The sequence below is a fragment of the Lepus europaeus genome, chromosome 1, assembly GCF_033115175.1.
Source record: "Lepus europaeus isolate LE1 chromosome 1, mLepTim1.pri, whole genome shotgun sequence".
NCBI classification, from domain to species: Eukaryota; Metazoa; Chordata; class Mammalia; order Lagomorpha; family Leporidae; genus Lepus; species Lepus europaeus.
Window position 1 is genome coordinate 65,808,253 of NC_084827.1, and position 18,818 is coordinate 65,827,070.

An 18,818-nucleotide genomic window follows, 5' to 3' on the forward strand; every position below is an offset into this window, starting at 1 on the left:
TTCCGCTTCAGTACAAAAATAGAATGCATCAGCTTAAAAAGCCTCAAGAAACTCATTTTCCTTTCACCAATTTCAACAATTTTCTTACTACTTTAGGGAGGCTAGTACGTGTGCCAATCCCCATCAGCTCAAAGAGCTCAAAGCAGCTTGCGTATGACTACACCGGCAATGGTCACGAACTGTGAAGGAAATGCAGTGACTAAGCACTTCTTACACTGAAAGCGACATGGCTCATGTCCCAGTCTGTTTCTTTTTTAAATCAATGTTTTATTTATTTGAAAGGCAGAGAGAAGGGGGTGTATCTTACACCCCTGATTCACTCCCCAAATGCCTGCAACACCTGGGGCTAGGCCATGCCAATGCTGGGAGCTGAGAGCTTCATCCAGGTCTCCCACATCGGTGGCAGGGAGCCAAGTACTTGCTTGAGTCATCTCCTGCTGTCTCCCAAGTGCACATTAGCAGGAAGCTAGGATGTGAAGTAGAGCTGTGACTTGAACCGAGGCACTCCTATATGGGATGCAGGTGTCCCAAGCTGTGTCCCGAACACTGGCCCAAATAATTTCTATTATACCAGGGTAGACGTTAACTGAACAACATTCAATTCTCACAATGATTTCACAAGACTCAGGTAAATATTTACAGTAACAGAATGGTAAGGTTTTTTTGCTCTGCAAAAGAGGGAGCTGAGGAAGAACACGACACCAAAGTCCACAGGATTCACAACCCCTAGAAAAGAGCTCATGTATCATATTGCAGGCGGAGCGGTGCGGAAGAAGAGGCAGGGACAGAGAGCTGTTTCTCCCACTACTGTCAACTCTACTGAAAGCACCTCACCTGCAGGCGTTCACTACAGTTCTGGACACCGGCATTACCGACGGTGGTAAGATTCACCATGAAATAAAGGACGGAAGCGTATGGTGGCAGAGATTCAGTGCTATCGGCACAAGTTGACCTTGATCCATATGATAAGCCCCAACACCAAGGATGAACAATGAACTAATGGAACTCAGCATATTATTATTCTCAAATCCAACAAAGCCTAAACGAGGAAATAATGGCCTTTTAAGCAATGCACTATTGCTTAATAAATGAAGTGTTTGTCCCAATCATGACTGCCAAGCATCACGGTTTAAACAACTACCGCACCCACGGTCACAGCTGCTGTAACCAGTACAGCCACAGTCCCCAGCTCTGTTTCCATCTGTGCACACAAAGGGACCAGGAGACCAACATGTGGGGTTCGTCTTAGGCCTGGAAGCCAGATACCTGCAACGGCCCAGCCCTTCTACTCCCCACCTCCTCCAATTATTTCACTGTTGGGACAAAAGAGGCAAAGGTGAAATGCCTGACACCAGGGCATGCCAAGGCGATCGAGCGAGGCTGGCAAATCCAAGCCGTTATTCACATGTCAGCCAGGTCCTAAGCTACAAGCCACATGAATGCAATTCAGGCCCTGCTCAACCCTTCTATCCTGGGAGACGAGCTGCCTCTTGGTCTCCACTAAGGACAGGTTTCTGTTTCCTGTCTTACCCTGCTGACACCCTGGAAAACTGTCCCCTAAAGAGCCATACAAGTGTTAAAAATAATGTTTCCTGAGGTCAACACTTTAAATAAATCCCACCCCAAATAAAGGCCACTTGAATTATACTGATAGGAAACTTCAGAACGTTTATACTAGAATGCCCAAACTAGTTGCTTTTCAAAATAGACACATGCACAGTCAGGCAAATAAAATGTTTTTCTCTGTGAAGTCATTTAAAAGTGTCTGAGATTCCCCACCTAGGTCAGAAAAGGTTAGATTCGACTCAGAGAGAGGTAATGCCTTTAAAATGTTTCTACCATAAAAAGACGTCATGATGTTAAACAGCTCATTTATCTTTCGTGTGCCAAAGTGTCAAGATCACCAGTCCTGTGGGGTTTCTCTAAGTCTCCTTATGTGCCAAGAGACAGTTTAAACATAAACCTAACCCAAGATGTTGAAGTCGTGCGAAACAAAGCACTCGAGGTTGAATGACACGACCCTGGACCCCGTGCTGCAGATGCTCTGTGGTCAAAAGCAGGGGCTGTCCCAGGAGGATGCTATTTCCCCAACCCAAGACCCAGAATTCTTGAGTTTGGGGCATAATAACGTGCAGGAAGGCTGTGGCAATCCAATGCAGGCGGAGCTAACTGAGTGCCTCACAGCCCTGGGAGCAACATGTATGTGCCGCTCGAAAGTATCAGTAGCAAGAGAAATATTCACAATGCAGGCTGAGTGACCAGAAGTCTTCTGGATTGTAGATTTTTTAAAAATTGTGGAATATTTGCATACACATAATGGGTGATGGGACTTATGTCTAAACAGAATTAATTTATGTTTCCTACACACTTCTATCCACATAGCCTGAAGGTAGTTTTATGCAATGGTTTAGTGTACCTGTGTTTTGGCTGCAACCTGTCGTCACATGGGGTCAGGTATGGAATCTTCCACTCGTAGCCTCCTGTCAATGCTCAAAATGCCTTTGGATTTAAGGCCTCCAGATAGGTGATGCTCCATCTGCATCTGACAGGAGACTTTTACACAGCAATCTGACCTGTACCTCCCTGCTCTTCCTATGCCTGCTCCCTCTGTGGCCTCCCCCAAATTCCTCCAACCAGCTTCTCTCACCAGCAATTCAAATGAATGATTTTATAGCAAGGTTTTCAAAGAAAGAAAAACCATGATGTGATTCTTTAATCATTCAAATCTAAAAAGCACTGATTAACTCACATTCTAATAGTAAAAGGCCACTTTCAACACAAGTGCAAGACCTTAATCCAGGGTTACACTCTGCCCACACACCAGTTTTAGATTCTGCTAAGATATACTGAGGCACTGTAGCAGTGTGTGATGTGCAGATGTCAAGGTTAATTCAGAATTTGAGAAGCCAGACGCTGGGACTCTAGGAGACTGGGAGAGCACCGCTGTCCACCACAGCACTCCGGCTTGTATAGTACACTTATAGAAGTAGCAGGTCTTTCACCATGATCATATCCATGAAGTCTCTTCTAAATGGCACAAACCGCAGAGTTTCTGTGCTTAAAATACTATAATCTAGATTCCCTTTCCTGTTAAAAGAAGAATCACCACAAACAGTGGCAATAATTTGAGATCTTGCTGAACAACCAAAAGCTTGGAGGCCAGGAGCTGGGCTGTGTGAGACGCGAATTTGTTCACACTCAGGAACAACTGCTGAGGAAGATTTTGGGTGTTGTCCCCGTGGGGATGATGGTGGTAAACTCAAGACTTGGCACCCTGCCTACACAGTATTTCATTCTCTACCGTTCAGCTGACCATGTGTCCTACTGACAAGCTGTGTTACGTGTGAGTCCAGCGTGCAAGCCCTCTGCAGCCTTCCCATCTGTCTAGCAGAGCATCCGAAGGATAAAGCCGACCCTGGAGGTGAGCAGGATGGGTTGAACGGGTTAGCTTTTACCCAATGAAGCTCCGTTATCTTAAATCATTATGAATTCTCAGAACATGAAATATCCTCAGATTTCTACACACATAGTTTGAAAGTTTTTAAAATTCTTCTAAAATCTGAAACAACTGTGAAAGAAGAAATACTCCCTTCCATCACCTGCCACTCCATCAGGAGCAGACATTTCAAAGAGCTTGGATCGTGACATTCGGAAGTTCAAAAGGGATCAAAAATTCTGACACACATCCAGTCCTTCTAGAAATGATACGATTTTGGCTTTAGACATTTATTTTAAAGGTTGTACAAGGCTAGAATTTGAGGCTGTTACAAACCTGGGCAATCTGTCAGGTGTGGGAGATGAAAAAGAGAACGAAGTGAAAAGACAAAAGTAAATACATTTTCCATTTCATAGCAACATCCAGTAGTAACGTAAGCATTCAGTTGGCCATTCAAAAGTAACCAGATATACCTCCCCACACATGTGACATTATTGTGATTTTAGTAACTTGAAATATTTGTGTTCATTAAAAAGTAAAAGTGTTTTTAATTAAAATTACATTAATTAGACCCCCAGGCACTGAGCTGGTAGCTCTAAGCACGGGCCGGTTCAGAAAGCCAGGTGGACGCACGGTGTTAAAACATACCACGGGAGGCTGACCGGCCACAGCCAGACGCACTGCCTTTCAGATACGCCTTCAGGCTCTGACTGGTTTAACCTCAGTCTTAACTGAAGGGCACACGGTGGGTGGAGAAGGGAAAGCCTGCTCACCACACACACCTCCTCCTGAGACGTTCCGAGTGAGGCTCCCACAGGCTAGGACCACGAGACCCCTTGCCAGATGGGAGCGGTGCGCATACGTCTCCACCCAGAAACAGAGGGCGTCATGGCTGCTTCAGAGCAGAGCCTTTCCTTTTTCCCAGAGGAATCAAATCACATCAGCACTATAGAACTAGTGACTCAGTTCAAAATAAATTCTCCCAAACACCCCTATTGCGATCCGTCCTTTCCAGACACCAGGAAACGTGTAACCATCAACTTGCACAACAGAGTCCCACGGCTAAGAGGATTATGACTTAGATCTCGGTCATGGCTGTGTGGCCGGGGATATGAGCACCGTGGTGGACTCCTGCATTCTTCACATTGTGCTCATGGACAAAATCAGTGTAGTTTCTATGTGCAGTCTGGGGTGGGGGCAAGGCCCTTGTGTTCCACTGGTTTCCACCACGTTGAAAGCAGTCACTGGCAGCAGAGAGCCTGGATGGTTGGGAGTGGGAGGGGAGCACAGTTAGTCAACAGGAACAGGAGAAAACGGATGTCATAAAGGAGAAAAGCACCGTGATGAACATGCGCACGGCTACGAGCAGTCAGTTATCAGCACCTACCCATGCAAGGAGAGCGACCAAGAGTAACCAAGGGGGAGAGGGTCCATAAAGGTAAACATGATGGAAATACGTGTAAGTAATCAGAAGCAGTTTAGTGAATTAATTAGCGGGGACTTGACAGAGAGCAAAACACTGTATCTGTTCCTGATGCTGCCATAAAAATCACAGGCAGAAATATTGTTCCGGGTTCCAGTGAAAAGAAAAAAATACTCACAACCCACTTAATTCAAATACTTGAAATGAGAATTCTACTTTCAAGCCAAGGCACAGGTGGAGAAGGGCAATGCTGAAAATCATCCCCCCAATTAAGGGATTTCACAAAACTGAAGTCCAGGAAAGGAAATTTAGAGGACATTTTAAAAATCCTCTCCCCTCAACAGGCCACGTCATTTTACATTCACGTTCCCAGTTCACGGAGAATCACTGTGCCTTCTATACTCAAAGTTCACAGCATCTCAAATTGAAATTCAACAGGTACAGGTGTGATGAGGTTCTAAGCTCCCCGAAAGGAACAGGTGAATAGGACATTAGACGCCGTCTGGCACAGCACTACAGAACGAGCCTCTTAGAGCAGCGAGAGCGAAACATGCATCCGTGCAGGCCTTGCTCAGAACCGGCCAGAGTCCTCCGGTAGAAAGAGCAGCAAATCAAAGCTGCGGGACACAGTAAAAGGGGCAGCATGTACTTAAAACAGCTACAAAGGAAGAAAAAAAACCACATACAAAAGATATCTTTAAAAACTGGATTTTTAAAAACAGTTTCTCCCTAATTTAACCAAAATATTATTTACTTTCATCTTTTTTTCCTTGAGCAGACTAAAACAAGTTTTTCAGAATAAACATGGAGGGTTTCTTTTTTTAAATAAAAGCATCTTTCTTCAACTTAAAGACTTATCTGTTCATCAGATCTAACACACAAAATTTGGAACCCTCCACTTTGGGTCTCTAAAAATTTAGAAAATTAAATTAGGCTTATGTTCTCCCCTATAGATGTAAGAGTTCTAAATACTATACCAGCTTTTGTTTCACCATTTATAAACCATCCACATAATTTAATCAAATAAATTATTTCTCCAAAGGTGATACTTTGAACACCTGATAATTATAGGTTACTGTTACACCAAGTCATTTACCCAAATAAGTTGCCATGAAAAGATGGCAGGTGGGGGGGTGGGGGGAGGGGAAGACTTGAACAGGAGGGAGGTTTAGCTTAAACTGGTTATCTGCCAGAATTAGCATGGTCCATTATTCTGCCCAATTGTTCAAATTTAGCGAGCATTTCCAAATGCTATTAACTTATGACTTTCTAAAGGAGGACTGTTTTATATTTTTCCAAGAGTACTAAGAATTAAAGCATGCAGGAACAGAAAGAAAGGCAGACTCCACGGCTCCCACGCATGTCAGCTCCACGTTCAGTTCCATGCCCTTGCCGACAGGCATGCAGTCTCAGCACAACCACTAAAGGAAGGAGGACACACAGCTCCAAATGACCACTTTCCTTGAAATTCAATCAAATTGAATGTTCTCTCTTTTAAAAGGCTTTATCAAAGGAACTGAGCAGTGTGTAACATAGCAAGTTAAACAGACTTAAATGTGTACCCATTAAAATGGAAAAAGTCTAAACAAAGATTTAGTGTTGCCAAACAGGGTACAACCCATCCGGACTCTCAGTCCACATTCACGTACAAGTCCATATATTAACACAGCTCTTTTTCAGCTAAAGTCTCAATACTATGCCTCCTTGTCAAGAGGACCTGGTGGTTAACAAGGAGAGACTGCATCACTGCCTGCTGAAGCCATGCTCTCAGTAAGAAGCTGAGGAAGACTTTTTTAGTGGTGTCAAAAAATAAGACTAAAATTTCACATTTAGAAGCCTCATTATTTACAGTTAAGCGTGTACCCACATGTGCACATACAAGGTACCCCAACACACTCCCAAGTAAAAAAGAATTTTAACAAAGGAGGCAATGGAAAAAGGCAATTTCCTCAATTGTAATTGCAACCCTAATTGCAAGTTACTTGGAACTGAAGTAAAAAGATACCCAACCATCCAAAGCAAAGCACCTTGCAGTTAGTTACACCAAAATAACAGTGAAAAAAATTTCGTAGCAAAGACTGAAAATAATCACCGACCACCACCAGGCAGGAAGAACTGGCTGCACAGAAAGCTGACCAGCCCCTTGAGATCACCACAGAAACTCATTAGATTTCAGGTACTAAACAAACTGAGCAAGAGAAAAAGAAGAAAGGCCTATGATTATCAAAGTTCATTCTAAATACGCATAAAAAAATGAATGGATGGCGCGCCCGATATGACCACTCCACAGAATCACTCCCACGGAGCACCCTCCTCCCCGCACCCAAGTCACACATATTGATTTGGCAAAGAATGAATCCAACTGATTAACTCCAAGAAGTCACAAAGTATTCATATTTGTGTATTTACTGTTCATCTAGGAAAAGACACTGAAAATTTTGCCTCCCAACACATTATCTTTCGATCTCCAAACAACAGAGTATGTCACCCTTTGTTTTATTGAACCTGAATCTTGCCTCCTCTTCGGCTTTATCTCCAGTCTTTAATGAAGAAAACATACCCCAAGTAGTAACACCTTGTTGTGTGGAGTACCATGGAGCACACATATTTTCCTTATCCATCTGGGAGGTTGCCAGTGACTGGCAAAGCAGTCCTTTTCACCAGAGAGCCACCCTCCACTCCCGGGCCAGGCTGATCCAGACAAAGGCAGCTGGCTAGTGCTGTTCCTTGAGACAACTGCGTTCCCCTCCTCATTCCCAGCCCACGTAACTGCTCAGCAACATGCTTCTCTTCAACTCACAAATATGAATAATTTGCCTTCAAGTATAGAAAGTACACTTGAGATTATGGCTCGGAATTTAGAATATGATCAAGCAAGCAATACTTTGGTTTAAGGAGTGAACAAACCATTTCCTGTCGTGCTGCTCTGTCCCAGGACTCCGTGGAAGATTCTCTATCTCCACCAACACAGGCCCGGAGGTCGTGGAAGGAATCACAGGCACAGCAGATCTCGCACTCCAAGCCTTTGCACAGAAATTACAAAAATCATCTACTTTGCCTTAATAACAGCTCCTTACAACACACAGAACACTATAATGAATACTATCACTTAGCAAAACAATACAATGTCAACAAATGCTTGAAGGTTACACATCACTGTAGAGACAGATGCTTTAACCAAATATTAAATTTGATTCATTTTTCTGGGTTGACAGATAGAAATGTATTATAGAACATCTGTTCTGTTTATACCACCTGAGAGAATAAAGCAACAGGGAATTAAGGCATTACTGCACCACTCCAAAGATAAGAAAAAGAGAATTGCACAAAACTTGTACAAGGTCACAGCTCTCTGAAAATCCAGTTAATACTACCACTGTTTGCTGTATTTGACCATGGTGTTCCAGTGGTTGAGAGTATCATACTGTCTTACCTGTTGGGAGCCATTACTCTGTGATGAAACATTATTGTGTACACTGAAAAGGGGAAAAAACAGTGATTAAGAAACTATCTTTAAAATTTCAGGGCTTCACTTCGTAAGAATACCCTAAAGAAAACAGCACTTAAGACATTAATGTTTTATTTCAAATAAAGAAAATGAAGTATGTTATTCAAAACTAAGAATGTCAGAGGCCTAGAAAACATTTATAAGTAAACAACTGCCATTTCCATAAACCTGCTCATTTGATGTTTCTATTCAACTGTTACCTTAATTCTGCTTGAGATGTATACACTACTATTAACCTTGCTTCATCATTGGATGAAGATGGTAAAAGATGGTAAAGAGAGCAGAACAAATCATTTCCTAAATTCAAGGCATCCAACTTAAATGCCCACATACACATCTATCCTTTCTTTTGTACACTACCACCCTCTCAAGAAGCACCAGTGTAGGGGCCGGCATCCCATATGGGCTGCTCCACTTCCAATCCAGCTTTCTGTATGGCCTGGGAAGGCAGCAGAAGATGGCCCAAGCCCTTGGGCCCCTGCACCCATGTGGGAGACCTGGAAGAAGCTCCTGGCTCCTGGCTTCGGATCAGCCTCAGCTCTGGCTGCTGCGGCCATTTGGGAAGTGAACCAGCAGATGGAAGATCTTTCTCTCTCTGTAACTGCCTTTCAAATAAATAAAATAAATAAATCTATATGTAAAAAAAAAAAAAAGCTCCAGTGTCAGCAAGAGCTCAGCACTTCCTATTTCAAAAGGTCTCAACAGAAACTTGAATGTCAGAAATTTTTGTATGTACCTTCTCTTTCAAGTAATTTTAAAACGTCTTCAGATTTTTAGTTTAGGCTGTACCCATCCTCCTGCCCACCCCCACCCAAGGCACTTTAAAACACCTCAACCTGTAATACAGCAGACAGGAACAAACTACGGAACATAGAAATACAGCAAATATTTGATTAAGCAGGCAATCAAAGATGAGATGCTACCACAAGAGAAGAGAAGAGAAAGCTTGCTGACTTCAGACAGTCTCATACACAAATGATTGGTATCTCTGAAGTAAAGAATTCACACGACGTAGAAGGAAACGTATGCGAAGTTAGAAAAGAAAACCCCTTGAAAGAAACAAGCTACAGAGTTAACGACAAACTGTGTTCCAGAAAAATGAGATGCAGAATGAGAGCCGCTCAATTCCTTGTAAGCCACTGGCCTTCCAGAAGCAGGAAAGAGCACCTTAGGTGCGCCAAGGCGACTTCAGAGTAAATCACCCCAGAATCAGGTTAACACAGCTTCTCCACAGCAGACTCAAAAATCCTACACCCAGCGGAGGTGTCACACCAGTACCGGGAAACAAGCAAAGCTCAGACACGGCAAACTGAAGCCGGCACCAGAGGCCTTTCTTACGGGGGTAAGAGCCAAATGAAAACCACCTACTGACGAAAGCCAATCAACGAAGACAGAACGCAGGAATGAAGAGGCCTTGTCGCAAGGCCATGTGACACGCGCAGTGAGCCCACTTTATGTCCTGTTTCACTCCCTTACAAGCTGAGTCACCACAGCTTGCACTACCACTGTGTGGGGTCAACCTGAAGCCGTGCTAATGAACTCTGCTCTCTGCACCTCGGGGTCCCCATCTGTATGAGACATGTAGGAGGATTAAATGAATTAATATTAACAAAGCACCAAGAACAATGATAAGTAAAACCAGCCAACCAAAACCACTTATTGAGGTGAGACCTTGGTACAGCAATTAAGCCCTCATTGCGTATACAATGCCCGAGTTTGAGTCTTGTCTCCACTTCCAATCCAGCTTCCAACTTCTCGGGAGGCAGTAGGTGAAGCACAAGTACTTGGGTTCCTGCCATTCATGTGGTAGACCCAGATTGAGTGCTAGGCTCCTGGCTTCAGCCTAGCCCAGCCCAGGCTATTGTGGGAAGAGAAGCAGCAAACAGAAGATCTTCCCCTCTGCCTTTCTAATAAAATTAAAATAAACTAAAAACTTCAAAAAAAAAATCCACTGAAAAACACCGTTTCGAGGCAGGTGACGTCCTGCAGTTAAGGGTACCAGCTGGGACAGCTGCATTCCCTATCCAAGCGCCTGGGTTCATATTCAGCTGATGTGGAGCCTGCGAGGCAGTGGTGATGGTTCAAGTAACTGGGTTCCTGCCGCCCACATGGCAAACCTGGACTGAGTTCCTAGCCCAGCTGGGGGCCACTGCAGGTATCTGGGAAATGAACCAGCAGATTGGTGTTCTCTCTATATATCTCTCTACCTCTTAAATCAATGAAAAAAAATGTTAAATACTGTTTTACATAGATCCATTGCTACAGCAATTGCAAATTGCATGTGTGAAGGCACAATTTGTTTTACCAGCCATACAGCTCTTGTAGAACACACTACGTTGGGGAACATAACCACTATCCTAAAAATCAATAGACTCTCACCTTGCCTGCATGGTACACAAGTCAGAATCACCAGTCTATAGGATGTTAGTTACTCTCTGAAACTTTTCTTCTAGTGGCACTAACTTCAGCAGGTGATGAATAACATGAAAAAGAAGTGCTTATTGGAGGTGATACTAGCTGGATCACAGCTTCCTGCTTCAAATCACTTGCGATGATGACAGCACTGTTTTCTCACAATTATATGCACTCTTCCAGTTCCCGGAGTGTGAGAACCCCTTGGTATTACCGACCTTGGCCAAGCTTCCCCTTTCTAAGTGATTACATGCAGTAACTCCCTCCCCCCATTCATCTGATTTCTTCTACCTCTCTCCTGTCTTCCAGACTGCCTGCTTAGGCTATATAAAAAATACCAGTAACTGCAATATCAACCGCCCTTGAAAAAGTCCCCTCTTCTTAATATACTCTGTCAGTCAAGACTCACAGGCGAGAAGTTAAGAGAGAAACCATAATAAGGAAAATAACTGACATCAGCCAATTCCAAAGTTTACAAGGTCAAAAGCTCTTTAGGTCAAATAGTTGTTCGTTTTCAAACAGTGCAGTTTTCCATGGTTCACTGGAGCAAAACTGTTCCCACACACAGAAGCGCAGGGCAGGCCTGAGAGGCCCTCAACGCCAGGCCCAGCTCGGGCTCTCTGAAGCACGGGTGTGACTGATGCTCAGGAACCTCCGGGGGAGCCCCTCCTCCCTCTACCCCTCACTGCCACAATAAAAAGGCTCCTTTAGTATCCCACCTTCTGTGCTTTCCAGAGCCAGACGCATCACTAATGAAAGACAGCAACACTTAGCCATTAAAGTTAAATCACTGTTAATCCTAGGAACAAGACTATACCCACTTTTTGATCAGATACGTGAATTTCAGAAGCATGAAAGGCAGCACTCCACGTTTTAACAGCATCCCATTGCCTGAACACTGTTTGCCTCCCCGCTAACTGCACTAGGGGCTCACCCCTTACTGCAGCTCTAACACTCTGTCTCCGCCTCCCTTGGAGGAAAGCAGCCATGACCCATTAAGCAAACAAACAAAAGAGTTTAAGAACACAGAACACCTCTAATACTTCTCTGCCATTTTTCTTAAAAGCATACCTTATAAATAACTCCAAGGAAACAGTGTACAGCCGAGAAAACACATACAATTTTTTTTTTTTTTTTACCAAATTAACAATTCCCCATGGAAAAAATCCCTCACTTCCTTTCTGCTCTATGCCCGTATTTACCTGTAACAGCCAACTGACAGCCACAGCAACCGAGGGGAGCCATTGTTCAAAACCGCAGACAGCTTTTATCGTTTTAAAGCCCTTAAACACAGTCCTCCTTCAATAGCTCTCCAAGAGAAAAAAGCAAACAGCAAAAATCTCAAAGTGAGGCTGATCATACTCAGTATGGAAAAGCAACCAAAAAGCTTTCTGAAGCGGCTTAAGCACACAAATTCACAAAGGCTCTAGATTGTGAGCATCGTCTGAGTCCGGTTCTTTTGTGGGCACTCAGCAGACTCTAATGCAAGCCCACGGCTGACAAACACTACACCACACCATGATTGTTAACTACTCATGTTCACGCAGCCATCAGAAACCAAACCACACAAAGTATGTCCTCTAACCACCAAGGAATAAAATAAGAAAATAATCTACGATATCCACAAACATGTGGAGATTCTCAACACACTCCTAAATAACCGAGATTTCTTCAAAGAAGAAATCACAAGAGATATTAGAAAATAATTTGGCATGAAGAAAAAAAAACACCAAAACTTATGGAATCTAATTAAGCAATACTTAAAATCTACAGTTGTATGGGGCCGGCGCTGCGGCACAGAGGGTAAAGCTGCCACCTGCAGTGTTGGCATCCATATGGGCTGGTTAACGGCCATCTAGGAAGTGAACCAGTGGATGGAAGACCTCTCTCTCTTGGCCTCTGCTTCTCTGTAACTCTGCCTTTTAAATAAATAATACTTTTTTAAAAAAAATCTACAGTTGTAAAAGTTATGTTATAAAATCAAAGGGAGCTAGCACTGTAGTGTATTAGGTTAAGCCACTGCTGTGACACCAGCATCCCACACTGGAGCACTGGTTCATGTCCTTTGCTCTGCTTCCAATCCAATTCCCTGCTAATGCACATGGGAAGGCAGCAGATGATGGCTCAAGTGTTTGGACCCCTGCCACCCATATGGGAGACCAGGATGGAATTCCAGGCTCCTGGCTTCAGCCTGGTCCAGCCCCGGCTGTTGTAGCCGTTTGGGGAGTAAGCCAGCAGATGTTTTTCCCCTCTTCTTTCTTTCAAATAAATAAATCTTTTTTTAAGATTTATTTTATTTATTTGAAGGACAGAGTTACAGAGAGAGGTAGAGCCAGAGAGAGAGAAAGAAGTCTTCCATTCGCTGGTTCACTCCCCAAATGACCGCAATGGCCAGAGCTGAGCTAATCCAAAGCCAGGAGCCAGGATCTTCTTCCAGGTCTCCCACGCAGGCACAGGGGTCCAAGGACTTCGGCCATCTTCTACTGCTTTCCCAGGCCATAGCAGAGAGCTGGATTGCAATTGGAGCAGCTGGGACTTGAACTGGCACCCATATGGGATGCCAGCACTGCAGGCCACGGCTTTAACCCGCTGTGCTACAGCGCTAGCCCCCAAATAAATAAATCTTAAAAAAATAAAATAAAATAAAGGGCTACTATGGGGCTGTTGCACAGTGAGTTAGGCCACAGCTTGGGACTCTTGCATCCCATATGGGAGTGCCAGTTCAAGTTCCAGCTACTCCACTTCCAATCCAGCTTCCTGCTTAATGCACCTGGGAGGCAGCACATGATAGTACAAGTACTTGCATTCTTGCCACCAGGTGGGAGACCCAGATGGAATTCATGTCTCCTGGCCTCACCCCAGCTGTTACATGCATTTAGAGAGTTAAACAGTGGGTGGAAGATTTCTGTCTCTCTCTCCTTCTTTGAAACTCTGCTTTTCAAATAAATCTTACTAAAAAAGAAAAGAAACAAAAGGGGCAGGCATTTGGCATAGTGGTTGAGACACCTGCATCATATACCAGACTGCCTAGATTTAAGTCCTGGCTCTGGACCCCCATTCCAGCTTTCCTGCCAATACACAGCCTGGGAGGCAGCAGGTGACAGCTCAAGTACTGGGGTCCCTACCACCCACGTGGAAAACCAGGACTGAACTCTTGGATCCTGGTTTCAGTCTAGTCCAGACCCAGCTACTGAGTGCATTTGGGAGTGAACCAGCAGATGGGAGATCACTCTGTCTTGGTCTCTTTCAAATAAGATGAGAGAAAAAAAATTTCTAACAAATTACTACCACAGAAAACGCAGCAACATAACATGTAACGTAAAAGAAAATTATATACCACGACCAAGTGGGACTTATCCCAGGAACAAAACTGCTTATTGGCAAATCCACCTCTGCTGTTTGAGCTCCTTGTGCTTAAGCACCACAATTTATTTATCTGCATATCCTCAGTGACCTGTCAATAATATACATACATCATTCACATCATGAACAGCACATATACTCTCAGCTCACAGCTTTATGTTGTCACATCAGAACCGTATCTACCATTATGTACCTATCTGTCCCTTGCTCCATCTCCATGCCTTGGGACAATTTGACACTCTGATCAGTATTCAACAAATACTTGCTTTATTAATGATCACAACTCCATAATTCCAAAACATTCTGTATCAGTTCCTAAGTTACAAGACATTACTCACCTGGGTTCTTCGGATTTTGCTGCATCTGCTGACAGAAGAAAGGTAACATCTCATCAGTCTCATCCTACATGACAAAGTGCTTCACTAGGCATCAAAGCAAACGCTCCATTAGCTGCTTTATAAACTGTTTCCCAAGAGATTTAAAACCTTCATTTTACAACAGTGTTCTGGGGCTCATATCATTAGAGTCAATAATGTCAATTATCATTTTTTAAAAAATAAGGCAACAAGAACATGTTTTCCTTTAAAACAGACCCATCTGCAAGCCTCCTAGCATGAGCTGACTGATTCTGAATCATTGTCAGGGGAAAAGAAACAACTTAATAATTTTAAACCATCACAAATTATAATGGTTTCACTTACACTTACGTATTATTTTAAAGCAACACCAAAAATTCTGAATATAAATCAGCATTTTAAAAATAATCAATACCATGGGGGCCGCCACTGTGGAACAGAGGATTAAGCCACCACCTAGAGCTCCAGCATCCCATATGGGCGCCGGTTCGAGTCCCGCTGTTCCTGGCTTCAGCCTGGCCAGCCCTGGCTGTTGTGGCCATTTGAGGAGTGAACTAGGGGATAGAATCTCTCTCTCTCTCTCTCCCTCCAATTCTTTCAAGTAAATAAATAAATCCTTTTAAAAAATCAATACTGTGAAACATTACATAATAACTGTTTTTGGACACCACTGATGACCCTGACACTGTATATACTTAAAATTCAATTTGTAGTTCAATGCAAATTCAGATTTGAAATCAAACACAAGTTTTAATTTATTTGTAAAAGTAAACCATGCTTTTTCTTACATAATGGAGCTATCTAAAACATTTATGAATTTGGAAATGTGTATGAGTGGTATACACTGATGATTAATTTTTTAAGGCACTAACGAAATTCTTAATTCAAAAAGGGAGAGAAGCTTCCTTATTTGCCATCAGCAGTGGGGCCACCACCAAGATGCAGATTTTTTTAAAACCCATACAGGGAAGACCACCATTCTTGAGGGTAAACCTCTGGATACCCAGCCAAATGCAAAAGCCAGGATCCAGGATAAAGAAGGAATTGCTCCCGATCGGCAGAGACCGATCTTCACTGCAAGAAACCAGAAGGTAGAGGGATGAGCTTTCCCTGACCACAACGTTCAAAACTTCCTGGTGCTGCTAGGAAAAGGAGGAAGCTGACTACACCACTCCCACGAAGAATCAGCAAAAGAGAAAGCAGGTGGCACTGGCTTCCCGGGAGCCCTAAGTTAGCTGCCTGCAGCAGCAACGCCCCTCTGCAGGTAAAGGCGGTGCTGGAGCCCTGCGGGCAGCCGCCTGGACAGACACCACCGTGGCGAATGTTGTCTGACTCACTGGTTCAACAAACCAGGAGACAACTAGCTGTGAACAGGAGTTAATCAAGATGTGAACTTTAACAAAAAGGGAGGAGGGGGAGAGCTGCTAGAAAAACACCAAGATAGTCAATACTTGCTCAAGTAACAACTGAACACAACCTCGGAATACCATCTGAGCTGGGACTAACAACAAGCTGAATCTCCGCTTGTATCTCCTGAGACTGATGATGCGAGAAGGGACCTTTGGATGACGGGAATACCCCTCAGGAGAGTCCCTGCTCTCAAGTCAACAGCAGCAGCCCAGGACCGGCTGTCAGGAAGGACAGGCTTTCAAACAGGCTGCACGACACCTTTCATTTGCAGAGTTCGGCGAGAATATCGTTTGCTGGGCCTTCTTTCAAAGGATGTGGATCTTCTTGCTTTATTGGTTTTTGTGGTCTGGTACTCAGTTTTCCCACTAAAATAAATGAGGTGTAATAACAATAAGTGAGTTTGAGGCGAACATAAATGAGATGAAGTCTGTATGTCGGTTCTCCCTGAAAGACTCACCCTGAACTCCACCCTGAGAAACTCCTCCTACCTTCTGAGGTCTCTGCCACAGCAGATCATCCTCGCTCTCGACTCAGGGAAACATGCAGGAGGTGATACTGGCTTTCCCCTTGCCCATGCCCACCGCACGAGAACCCGGGCGTGTGGGGCTGCTGTGCTTTTATGGACGTCCTCTCCTCCCTGTCCACGCTCTGTGGAACTTGCAGGTGCTTTTCCTAACTGTGCTACACTGTTCAGAATAATTTTGCTGAAATATTTTTTAACAACTATTTTTAAGAAAATGCCTCCCTACTTTTAATACAGGTACAATGGAAGTTCTCTTCCATGAACACCACACGCTATACATGATCCGCCACATTATCGGTTCCATCCAGTCCTTTAAATCATGCTGATTCCCAGGGCCTGCTGAAAACTCACGACCAACAATCCACCATAATGCAAACCAAAATATTTCTGACCCATGACAAACAAACAAGGAGTCCATAAGAACACTATAACTGGGCCAGCATTGTGTCACAGTGAGTTAAGCCACTACCTGCGATGCCAGAGTCCCATGTCAGAGTACCAGTCTGAGCATACCTGCTCCACTTCCAGCTCCCTGCTAATGCACCTGGAGAGGCAGCAAGATGGCCCAGCTGCTTGGGCCCTGCTACCCTTATGGCTAAACACAGGATGGAGTTCCTGGCTCCTGGCTCTGGGCTGGCCCAGACTTGGCTATTATGGCCACTTAGGAGTAAACCAGCAGATGGAAGACTGATATATTCTCTCTCTCTCTCTCTCTCTCTCTCTCTCTCTCTCTCTGGGTCTTTCACTCTCTGTGTGTTATTCTTTCAAATAAATAAATAAATCTTTTAAAGAAATGGAACTTCAGTTTTATAAAGAATCACAAATTTTACTGAGATCAACATCACACTCAGGGCAAGATATTCTCTTTCTACATGGTATGCAGATGTTGGGTGGCAGATGCCTAAGACTCTTGTTAAACATATTTAAATTAGGAGCTTGTCAGTATAAAGTGAATGTCAAGAAGGATAACAAAAATTACACAATTACTGTTTTCCCATCTTTTCAAGAAATTACAACCAATAATAGCACCAGCTAAATCTTTTTTGTCTTGGCCAACTTAAGACATTAGCAAATCACTTATGTCTCCATGTCTTAGTTTCCACATCTGAAAAGCAGAGGACTGGCTTTCTGGGCCTCTATGCAAGAAGGAAATATAGAGAAAGCAACCGTTAAAATTAACTTGTATACAGGGCTGGCACTGTGGCCCCACAGCTTAACGCTGCTGTCTGTGATGCCCACATCGCACCCTGTAACAGCTTCCAATTCAGCCTCCTGTTAATGCACCTGCGAAGGCAGAAGATGTCCCGGACACCCACGTGAGAGTCCCAGTTGGAGTTCTGGGCTCCTGGATTCAACTGCAGCCATTTGGGGAGTGAACTAGCAGACAGAAGATTGATCTTCTCTCTCCCTACCCCTTTCCCTCTCTCTGTCACTCTCCTGTCAAATAAACAAATACATTAAAACACAATAAAAGTAACCTGTATCTAAATCGTGATCCCAGCCGAATGAATCCTGATCGATGAGAACTCTTTTGGACAGGGCCTCGGAGGCGGAAGAAGGCATGATGCTCCACAGCGCATTTCCACAAATGCTTGCATGCTTTGGGATGATCCAGTCTAAAGACAAATGTGTGCTCTTGCTCCTTGCCCTGAGGAGAAGTATGGAAAAGGGAGGGATCATCAGGTCAAACAGTCCTGTCCTATAATTGTAAGATACAAATACAACCACAGCAACATCAAGAAGCAAATAATAAAAGTATCTGTTTTGGCCGGCACCGTGGCTCAACAGGCTAATCCTCCGCCTTGCGGCGCCGGCACACTGGGTTCTAGTCCCGGTCAGGGCGCCGGATTCTGTCCCGGTTGCCCCTCTTCCAGGCCAGCCCTCTGCTATGGCCCGGGAGTGCAGAGGAGGATGGCCCGAGTGCTTGGGCCCTGTACCCCATGGGAGACCAGGAGAAGCACCTGGCTCCTGCCTTCGGATCAGCGCGGTGCGCCAGTCGCAGCACGCCAGCCACGGAGGCCATTGAAGGGTGAACCAACGGCAAAGGAAGACCTTTCTCTCTCTCTCTCTCTCACTGTCCACTCTGCCTGTCCAAAAAAAAAAAAGTATCTGGTTTGCTCCCAGCAATTACACACTTAGCTTCATTAAAAAAAAGCAGAGCTAGGGCTGTTGTGGTGCAGTGGGTTAAGCCACTGCCTATGACGCCAGCATCCTGAGTAGGTTGGTTTGACTCTTGGCTGCCCCACTTACAATCCAACTCCTTGGTAATACACCTGGGAAAGCTGCAGAAGATGGCCTACATGGTTGGGCCCCTGCCACCCACGTGGGAGATCAGGTTGGAACTCCTGGCTCCTGGCTTCAGCCTGGCCCAGCCTTGACCACTGTGG

At 44.3% G+C, this 18,818-nt stretch overlaps 1 protein-coding gene across 5 annotated transcripts in view; it reads right to left on the bottom strand.

Moving 5' to 3' along the window:
• Positions 1-18,818, bottom strand: part of EPB41L5 (erythrocyte membrane protein band 4.1 like 5) — a 116,326-nt gene that overhangs the window by 37,958 nt on the left and 59,550 nt on the right. For 3 of the 5 annotated variants that reach the window (XM_062184235.1, XM_062184082.1, XM_062184156.1), the window contains exons 12-16: positions 17,910-18,079; positions 16,167-16,273; positions 14,481-14,508; positions 8,293-8,335; positions 7,767-7,882 (exon numbers count right to left, since the gene is read on the bottom strand). In XM_062184235.1, the coding sequence (XP_062040219.1) occupies positions 7,767-7,882; positions 8,293-8,335; positions 14,481-14,508; positions 16,167-16,273; positions 17,910-18,079 (464 nt within the window). Of the gene's footprint in view, positions 1-3,693; positions 4,696-7,766; positions 7,883-8,292; positions 8,336-14,480; positions 14,509-16,166; positions 16,274-17,909; positions 18,080-18,818 lie in introns of those variants that run through there. The other 2 variants (XM_062184348.1, XM_062184301.1) reach the window with 2 other exon arrangements.